The sequence below is a fragment of the Gracilinanus agilis genome, chromosome 1, assembly GCF_016433145.1.
Source record: "Gracilinanus agilis isolate LMUSP501 chromosome 1, AgileGrace, whole genome shotgun sequence".
NCBI classification, from domain to species: Eukaryota; Metazoa; Chordata; class Mammalia; order Didelphimorphia; family Didelphidae; genus Gracilinanus; species Gracilinanus agilis.
The window spans coordinates 113,237,910-113,248,964 of NC_058130.1; the positions used below are offsets into that span (position 1 = coordinate 113,237,910).

The following is an 11,055-nucleotide window of genomic DNA, read 5'->3' on the forward strand; positions in this document are numbered from 1 at the left end:
CTGCAGGAGAGGAAACATATAAGAAAAACAACTGCTTGAACGCATGGGTCGGGGTGGACATGATTGAGGGTGTGGACTCGAAACTACCACACCAATGCAACTACCAACAATTTGGAAATTGGTCTTGATCAAGGACACATGACAAAACTAGTGGAAATGCGCATCGGCCATGGGTGGGGGGAGTGCGGGGGGGGGGTGAAGGGGATAAGAGGAGTATGAATCAGGTAACCATGTTAAAAATGTATATTAATAAATGTTAAAAATAAATAAATAAATGAATAAATGAATGAATAAATAAATAAAATATAAAATTATTGTGAACCAGCATCTGCCAAAAACAACTTTATGCAGCAGGTACTCCTACCTCTCTATTTAGAAGTGGATATATATAATCATTAAATATTTAGTCTCCAGTAGTTATAAAAATTCAGAATAATGAAACACTCATAACATCTTTCTGCAGTTAATATTTTTAAACTTCATACAAAAGCACAATTCATTCATATATCATATAGACACTTTGTATTTCAATTATAGCTTCTCTGAATTTAGAATATAGATTTTTGATATAAGCAATTTTACTAGAAGGAAAGAAAATCACAGCTGTCCTATTTTCATATGTGATGAACCTCATTCAGACCTGTACAGAATTTGTACTCACAAAGTCACAAGCAAAAGACAACCCTGTTCCCTATTTTTGATGATCATTTGGGAGTATGCCTACTAAAATGTGATTAAGCAAAAAATTGTACTGGAGCACCAAGAGAATGAAGCAGAATTTCCTGGTTTCCTCTCTCTTTAAGTTAGGTAACTTTGGAAGACACCTTAAATCTTTAGGGCGTTCCATAAGCTCTGGAAATATGTCAAGATTACCACGAGGTTAGGAGCAAAGAGAAATAAGATTCCAAGTGCAGAGGAGATGGAAGATGAAATGTCAAGTGAGAGAACAGTAAGCAGATCTCCATCACTGGACCACAGGATACTTGGAGGGCATAAACTGTAAGAATACTGAAAAGCCAGGAAAGGAGAAGGTTATGAAAAATCTTAAGAAATTCAGCAGATAGCCAAAGATAGACATATAAAGTCCTAAATATAAACTCTTTGTTTAAATAATAAGGGAATATATATACATATATGTAATATATAATGAATATATAAATGTAGATACATGTGTGCCTATGTATATATTATTATTTATAACATATCTGTATAATTACATATCTGTGGATACATCTGTGTAACATGTTAGGCACATGTTATACTTGTTACATATTCATAATATGTGAGTATATTTTATTGTGTCTAAGATTACGCTAATTTTTATACAGTCTTTTCTTTACAGATGCTTTGGAGTAATGATGGTCCATTTAGTAAAATTTTGGAAAAGTATTAAATAAAAGAGAGAGTTTTATGCCAAGATTTAGGTTTTGAAAGATTTATTGAATCTTCCTTAATCCTTGAGTTGCATATTCATTGCTATATTTCCCTCTAACTGCTGTCATTTAAATTGTCATGCAGAATAGGGCAAATCAGGGTCAGTTTATGTAAGCGGCATCAATCTGAAGAACTTCATCAGTCTTTATTTCAAGGCATTATGCAAAGAAAACTGACATTAAGAGAGCCTTAACTGACAGCAAATGAAATCAATCAGCAAATCACTAAGCCATAATAAACTCTCTCAATTTGTAGATAACCCTTCCTTTTCCAGGTCTTCACCTAGGCAACCCATCAAATACTGTCGTTTCAAGAAAAAAATCAACAACAACAACAACAACAACAACAACATGAACAACCCTTAAAATACTTTATCATTCTGATTATAGTAGCTAAAAGTTTGAGCCCTCTCCGTCTTCAATTTCTCAATTATAAGAATAATAAGGTATTCCTGGCAGAGCTATATTTATATTGTTTTTAAAGCCATAGAATGTAAAAGTGGTATTAAAAGGTTAAATTTTGGAGATACATTTTTTACTATTAATATTGTAGTGACAAATTATCTGATTCATATCATTCTACTTATAGGGCTGAAAGTTTATAACAATGATCAAGTTCTATACTTCTATAAGTCTTTTTACCTAAGTGTAGTTCAAACATTTCACAAACAGACAAATACTGTCACCATCTCACAGAGATGGAAGGTTATGCACAGAGAAGTTAAATGGTGTGAATAAAATGATAACACAAGATAAAAAAAGACAAAAGAAGGAGGCAGGCACCACAAATCTGTCAAAAATCTGCTCATTGAGTATGTATTTGTTTTTGTTATTCAGCTATTTCATTCATGTCCAACTCTTGTAGCCCCATTTTGGCAAATAAACTAGAGTGTTTTGTCATTTCTTTCCCCAGCTATTTTTACAGATAAGGAAACTGAGGCAAGGGGGGTTGTTAAATGACTCATTCAGGGTCAATCAGCTAATAAGCATCTGGGGCCAGATTTGAACTCAGAAAGATGAGTCCTCCTGACTTCAGGCCCAACACCTTATCCACTATGTCACCTAGCTTCATGTACATAGCTCCCCAAATGAAACATAACAAATAAGTTTTAAGCAAAATAAAACAAAAATAAACCCAAAAAGACATATTAGAATTCCAGCATTGATGATTGAGGGTGTGGACTCGAAACTACCACACCAATGCAACTACCAACAATTTGGAAATAGGTCTTGATCAAGGACACATGACAAAACTAGTGGAAATGTGCATCGGCCATGGGTGGGGGGAGTGCAGGGGGCGAAGGGGAAAGGAGGAGCATGAATCATGTAACCATGTTAAAAATGAATATTAATAAATGTTTGGGAAAAAAATAAATTAAAAAAAAAGAATACCAGCAATGTATTCCTAGCTCTGTTTCTGACCTTGGTAATATTCCTGGGGTCAGAGCCATAAACTGATTTTTAGTTATGTTCTCTCTCCTAACCCCAAATCTCAAACATTACCCAGGTGCCACAATAACATTTGTCTCTTATCTTGTTTACTTCAGGTCTTTTCCAAAACAAAATAAATTAATGATCAATGGAGTAAAGAACAAAATACATGTATTCCTACCCTTTTCTTGAAAACTAGGTAACTGAACACAAATTACAGCAGGTCGTCCTCCTACCAAGCACATTGATGAACTGTACATATCTATTGTCTGAGAATCAGCCTTGTTAAATTTGGACAGACTCATTATCAAATACCTAGATATCAAATGATGATTTTTTTCCTTTTATATTGGCTAAAGTAATCCATGAAACCATCTACTAAATTGTTTATTGAGAGCTGTAATCAGGAGTAAAAAGAGTATCCACACCGACAAAATTATAGATCCTTGAATTGTAGTATATTTAAGCTTCAGTCAGCAAATAAGAGTAAAAGACAAATAAGAAGGAAGGAGAGACAGGAAATAAGAATCATTAAATTAAAATAGTTATGTCTCAGTAAAAAGAAAAAACCACAGATATTCCATAACCAAGTTAAATAATGGGATCTACTTTTTCAAACTACCATTCTAAACAAAGTAAGAAAGTCATCTCCACTAGAATTTTATGTCATTTTTAGTGACTGTAATCACAGAATCATACATAGTTCAGTGTCAGTTACCTTACCTGAAATTTGATTTACTTGTACAACTAGAAAAATACTTCAAAATCTCATCTTGAGGTTAAAATAAACAAAGAAACTTATATTTTACTAAGGATATCAACATACATATGTACAAAAACAAAAATGTATGATATTAAATAATTAGATAATTCCTGAGGAAAAGTAGTGTTTTGTTTTGTTTTTTAAGTGAGGATCAAATATCCAGTGGGTCAGATAACTCTTTTAATTTTGTTCAAAAGGTCTAAGAAGTTTAAGTGACCTATAACCAGGTCTAATTTTTTTTTTTGCTAAATTATATATACTTCTTTGCCAAAGTCCCTGGTAGCATACAGAACTACAATGAAATGGAATCTTATAAGTCATAAATAGTTTGAAATCATTCATATTGGATTTTATCTGCATCAGCCTCTCCTAGAAGGGAAGAATACTTTCAAACTTTTTACTTGAATAAGGGGAAGAAATTATAGGATTCCTCAAAAGCATTCAGGAGCTACATACAGACTTATTCTTCTTATTCTTTCATATCATCTCATCTCTCTTAAAGAGTTTCATCAACTAAAAAGCATAGCTCTCAAAAAGTCCAATAGCTCTCAAATGTAACTTATAACATGGGATAAGGACAGGGACAGGCCCTCAATTTCATGGAGTACTCTCAAATGAGGAAACGTCTACCAGTACAAGTTAGCATCTTCTCTACAAGCTGGAATTGCCTGGCAGACTGAGTACTTAAGAGCCTTACCCATAGTCACAAAGTCCATATTATGAAACCAAAATATACCAGCTCTCCCTAGAGAAAGCAGTTATTGGCCTAGTGCTAATGGAAACAAATATTAACTTATTGTCATGAAATTAATATGCAAAGTGTGCCTTAACCATGGATAAAATGCCAACCATGAATATGTCTTGCGAGCATGCCTCATGCCATGCAAAAATGTGAAGTCATAAGACCCTAAAGCTGAAAGAGGGGGTAAACTCCATCTATTCCCATTTCCTCAGGTTACCAAATTTTGAAAAACTGAGATGAAGGGAGATAAAGAGACTTATTTGGCTAAGATCACATTGTTAATTAATAACTGAATCTAAAAGCAGTAAGAGATCATACAGGCTATATTGTACTGGTCCTGATGCCCTCTGACTACATTCCTGCCAATGGGATTACCAGCTCCTGAAGAAGAGGCCATCTCATCCATCTACTGTGGGATTGTTCTCACTGTTAAGAAGTTTCTTCTTACACCCAGTTTCAATGTGCATCTCTGAACTTCTACCCCTTGCTGCTTATTCTCCTCTTTGGAGTGAGACAAAACAAGCTAAATACTCCTTTTCTAAATAACAGCCCTTTTAGGACTAGCAAGCCTGTCTCCAAGGCTTTCCCATGCTTCTCCAGTCTCCTCTTAAAAATAGTGGTCTCAAAAACCATATTGAAGTGAAAATTTTCTCTTTTCTTCCCACTGAAAGATTCTCTAAGGCCATGATGGAGTTTGTGATTTTGTCCCAAGAGAATAACCCCATCACAATATCTGCATTTCCTGGTGCTTAGTGATTGAAGAAAATGTTTTCTACATGGAACACACATGTTACATATGGCATATCCAGGTCTAGATCCCAGGTCTTTTTAAATTCAATCTGGCATTCTTAGGTTAAAGCTGTCAAGCATCTTAACGAGACAAAGAATGGCATGGTGTCAACCAAACATCAAGGATTTATTTGGGGATGTACTATAGCTTCATCAAGGTAATTGATTTCATTGCCACTGGGACAAATAAATAAGTCCTCACTACAAGTGACTCCCATCCTCTAAAGAGCTCTCTCATAATTTGACTTCATGAGACTCTTGCCTTCCCTAATTCAGACATGCCAGGCATTCTACACTGTTTTAAAAATTGCATCCCTCAGAATATTTGGAGATACCTAAGAGTATCACAAAACTAGAATTATTGATCTTTAATCTAACATATATTAGAGTAATACCCCCCACTAAAATGAAAATAAAGCCTCCAGAAATCTCAGAAATGTACAATGCAAACCATAAGCACAGACATAAGAATTAAAGGACCCTGAATAGAAATCAGATATTACTAATAGTTAATTCCAGCTAATAAAATTAGAAGGAATGGCAGAATGGTATTCAGGTCCTAACACAGAAAAATGAAAATAAAATTAAAGCTACAAAGTAAAAGAACCAAAGTCCAAGATGATAAGGCATCTGATAAGAGGAGGAAAATGTGTAATAAATAGGGATAAAGAACTACAAAGTCAAAGGACAAATAAATATCTATAGCATAGTAGCACGTGAGGTTACATACAGTATAACTGATATTTATAATAATAACCTCAAGCCACCAAAAGTTAAAGGATCTTAAACATATTCTATTTAAACACAAGAAAATATGTAATGTATTTCATGAAATTTGGATCAAAATTGTTTAAATTTAAAAAATTAATTTGTTTAAATGAGGTTTCAATTATCTGGAAAATCCATGTAAGTAGAATGCATTATCATTTAATAATAAGTAATTATTATTTTTCATGTAAATATTACTAGCATCATAAATTAGAATAAAAACTCTAAATGGCTCAATTATTTATGTGAAATTGCTCACACTGGCCTCTCTTAGGTTTTAAAATGTGCAACGAAAAAAGATTAAAGAAACTTAAGGTAAATTTTTTCAAAGATAGTTATATCAAATAGTATAATAGAAGACATGTAAAAATTGCCAAATAATCATTTTTATCATATCTAATGATGTCTGATACTTTACATGTAGGACATCACCTATTTCGTACTTATATGATTTTTTTCAATTGCATTTTATCATATGTTTATGATTTGAACTACCTAAATATGATAACAGAATAGGAAAAAAATGCTATGCCTGGGAATTTGTCCATTTTAAGAACTCATTGTATTCCAGCAGTCAATTGTATTACACATAACTAAAAACCACACCAAATAAGAACTATGTAATTACATGGTAGGTTAATATTGATTATAAGAACTATTATCTTTAGGGTAAATAGTCTGTTTTTAACAGTCTTAAAATAGCTTCATAATGAATTGTTATTTTTAATTATTTATAACTATATAATACAACATCATATCTACAAGGGGTGATTGTAGAATACTGGGCTAATCTTTATGTATTTTGCAAGGTAGGTTTTTTTGCTCTTCTTTTTGAGTTAAGTGGTTTGAGTTAAGTTTACTACTTTAACAAAGTATAAAAAGCTCATGCTGTCTGAGAACAGGTACAACTTATTCAATGGCTGCTTTCTGAGCCACACATTGTGTCTGGTTAACTCAACTGGTTAGAACATGAGTGTATAGGTCTCAAGGTCATAGATTTAATCCCTATACTCATCATTATCTGTATCGGAGGTGAATGATTATGATGAGATCAATGCACACTATAGTGAGCAACTGGAAGTATTTTTATATTGAATGGAAAGGGTTTTATATAATTATGAATTTCTGTACATTTGATCCTTGACTTTACAGACTATAAAGTATTACAGAAATTGAACTGATGATGTTTATAATGCAATTATAAACATGCCACTGATGTCCTAACTGAGGTTGTTACCTACTGTAATTTTCTTTACAGTTTGGAGTTTTCTTCTCCTTTAAAGAACTGCAGCCCAGTACCTTGTGGCAGCCTTGGGTGCTGATATTTGGGAGATCAAGGTCTGGCTAAGATTTTGCTTCTATGCCTGTAGGAGCTTTAACTGCAGCAAAGGCAGCATCTGGAGCCCCTAGCAAAGATTGTGTCACAGGAGACATACTTTGATTGACACATCAAGTGACATGGCAGCTTCAAGAGAGGGATAAGCTATGCTCTCCTTGATCAAAACAGTTGTGATTTAAAGCCTTTGAGGAAACAAAGGAGGAATCAAATGGAAAAATATGGAGAGGAAGAACCCAAATCAAACATTCTCCCAAATATATAAAACAAATAGGCTGCAAGAGAAACTCTAAGAAATGAGAAAATCAAGTTATTGTCAGTTTAATACATGCACTATAGTATCCTAAAATCATCTTTTTTTCAGATGTTTGTAGCATATACTATATATGACCTCATCTGGATGCAAATGAGGAATTAATTAACCATTCATTCCCACCTTCCTTCAATATCCAACAGTTTCCCTTCCATTCAGAAATATTGTCAGAAACACTAGCTTGTCCTTTAGAGAACATAACCAACAACATATTTGCTGGATCTTCAAGCTTCTCAAGTCAGGACTGTTTGAATTTGAAAAAAATGATATGCACCATTAATACAGGCCTTCCATAGTAATCAGATATTGCTCCTTCCTTATTAAAGTATTCTTAAGATAGCCTATTTTCCTAGAATATAGTCAGAGAAAAGGTTCAGATAAGGGTTAAAGTTAAGAATGTATATATGTATACCGCTAGAGAATTATTTCTCTGTGTAAAAAAGAATGGAAATGGGGGAAATTCAATAATAGTAACATGTCTAAATGAATGCTTGATTCAGAAAGAATTATTCTACGTGTGCTGATTTGTTTACAGAACAATATAAACGACAACCTACATATAATATCATACATAGATGCATCATTATGGAGGAACACAATGACTTCATGAATTTATAATGCATTACTCTTATCATCTAGCATAAATGTCTGAACTTGTTTTTCACAATAGTAATGTTTTACAAAATTTCATACTGCTTTTGGTTTAAAATATTTTTTTCAGTGTATTAGAAGCTGAAAATGGTAAAACAAACAATTAAATCACAAAAGTGTGACATTCTCTGGGAAAAGAATCCTAAATTCTTGTGTATAAAGAGATATAGTCAGAGGTTGACATGTAGAAGAATTCAAATTGTTAAAATCTAACGAAGTATCGTAATAGGTGATACTTTGTATTGCTACTGAAATTGGAACTTGATAAAGATGCTAAAGCTAAGGTCCTTAGTGTTTGGTTCTCATAATCTATAAAACTCAGAGCTTCAAAGTATATACTTTCTCAATAACAACCATTTTAGAAGTGAAATAAAAGTTTTGATTCAATGGTAACTGTCACTAACATAATCACTAAATCCAGAGAAATATATAGTGGAGGAGTCCTGAATGAGGTTCAAGAGCTGAAATTTTAGCCATGCTATTTACTAGCTATGTAATTCTGGGTATGACACAATGCCCTTCCTTTTGGGGCTTCAGTTTCATCAACAAAACATGGACCCAAAACTCTGAGTTTCCTTGTAGTCCTAAATCTCATAATCCTAGCTTTCTAGGAAATATCTTACCCAATTTCTAGTCTATGATAGTATGAAAAGAGAAAGCTACATGTACTAAAATGTTATTTTCCAATAATTAAGTCAGGCAGCATTCAAAAGCACTAACAATAAGGTATTTGAAATATTTGCATAGGATAAGGACGTCATAGGCATGTAGGTAATGGGTTTTTAAATATATATTTTAATAGGATTTAGGCCACAAGTTTTCCTGTTTGTTTCCCTGCATAGTTATAGGGAAGCTTAATATTAGTATTCCCTGGAAATATGGATATCTGTAAAGGATTTGACCCTGAGAGAAAACTAGAACTTAGACAAGAAGTTAGAGATGGGAGTGAGGATGAAGAGAGACAAATGAGGAAGCATCTTTGTGGGCCAGGAGCGGCTTGAAAAGGGTGCTCAATGTTTTATGTTTCTGAAAGAAGGAACACAGTTCAGTTGAGTGTGGGGATCCATGAAGACCCTCCTCCTCAGTGGGCTGCATATCAAGTGATGAATAAATAATTATATCATCAAATTTCTAAGATGCTAGTGGAGAACGAGGAAGAATGAAGCTAAATAGAGGAACCTGGGTGAGCAGATTAGAGAGGAATGGTGAAGCTCTAGGAGAAGGGAGCATATATTATAAGCTTGTGTCAAATCAAAACAAGAACTCAGTATAGTTGTCCATAAATGAATATAAGAAAGCCTAATTAATAAATGGTTAATATTTGTAAAATTATACAGCTGTTTTAAGAAGACATACACTTTTTTACAATTATATATATGTATCAGTAGCAAAATATGTTATGAAGAAAAGAATACTTTTTTAGTACTATATTAGTTCTTGAGACAAATTAAAGAAAGAATTGAGCAACTAAAAGAAAACTTCTGTCACACCTGTAAGAATTCATTTTTGACATCAACTAAAAATCATATAATGTCAAAAATATAAATAGAAAACAAATCTTTTGGAACACTAAAATGCAATATAGGGATGCAAGCTCTTAAAAGTTTTATGGGATTTTTAGGTGAATTCTTAAACCAGAGTGATTTTTACCATATGATCTTCCTGCTGTTTGCAAAGAACTTGGAAAATTTTCATATGATGGTACTACATATTAAGAAGATAATGAAAAAAAGTACTGATGTCCTGTTTTTTTTTAATCTTTTACCTTGAGGGGAAAAGTGAATCATAATTTAAAGCATTTCATAATTTTAAAAATAGGGACACATCTAAAGTTGCATGATATCAACATATTGCTAGAAATCTGAATGAAGTGGTTTCTTTTATCTTTTTCATTAAAAATTTTTCTTTTTGTTGTTTGGGGTTTTATGGCTTGGGATGCATCTTAGGTTTTTTAAATAAATAATATTCTGTGCTTGTGGTGTAGTATTTTTAAATGATTAGAAGAACAGATATCTATGTTCATAAGAAAAATTATAATTTAAATTAAAAAATATTGAGGCAATATATTTCAGATTTAGTATTTTAAAATTTCATGGCATCTGTTTCCTAATAATTTAGGATAATTTTTAAATGAATAAATTGAAACAAGCTAGCAGATAATTTCTCATTATTTTGTCTTTCTCAGATGCAAATGTTCTCTCAATTATTATTTTAAGTTATAATATGTTTGGGATATTTTCTTTGGTAAAAATATATTCTCAAATTATTTAGCAGTCCAATTCTTAGAGAAGACTTCAATTCTTTCTGAAATGTACTATATAGGTGGGAAGAAATTAGTTTGCTTTTCCTTTAAGCTGCTGACCACAACACTTTGAAGCTTGCATCCTTTCCATTTAGTGCAATTTATTTTTCTACACATCTTTGTATCAAACAAGGTTATTTAGATGCTAACCTGGCATGCTACAACCTCTGGCCCGCCCTTCAGTCCCTCCAATGCAAAGGTCTCCAGGTGCAGTTTGGGTAGCTGCAGGGTGAAGTCATTCCTGCTTGCCGCAGTCCGTGACAATGAGATCTGATCTCTGACCTAAAGGGAAAAAAACAGCATCAATGGTAATTCCCCTTCAGACACATTAACTGGGATGAACTGGGTCCCCTTGAGCCCACTGAGTGGACTTGCATTGATCGTTGGACCTGAAATCCATGAATAAATTTAGGACTAATTGATTTTTCGTTGCAAATAAATCTCTAATTCAGAGTGCTGGGGGAGAATGTTAAGAAGAAAAAGCATCTTCCTTCTGCCTCAAGTGGTGGTGGTGGTGGGGGGGGGGG

General features: G+C 33.2%; 1 protein-coding gene across 1 annotated transcript in view; it reads right to left on the bottom strand.

The window, feature by feature from the left end:
- The window catches only part of CCDC171 (coiled-coil domain containing 171), a 508,587-nt gene that overhangs the window by 136,588 nt on the left and 360,944 nt on the right, over positions 1-11,055 (bottom strand). Inside the window, exon 23 of the mRNA XM_044685358.1 lies at positions 10,679-10,810. Within this exon, the coding sequence (XP_044541293.1) occupies positions 10,679-10,810 (132 nt within the window). The remainder of the gene's footprint in view (positions 1-10,678; positions 10,811-11,055) is intronic.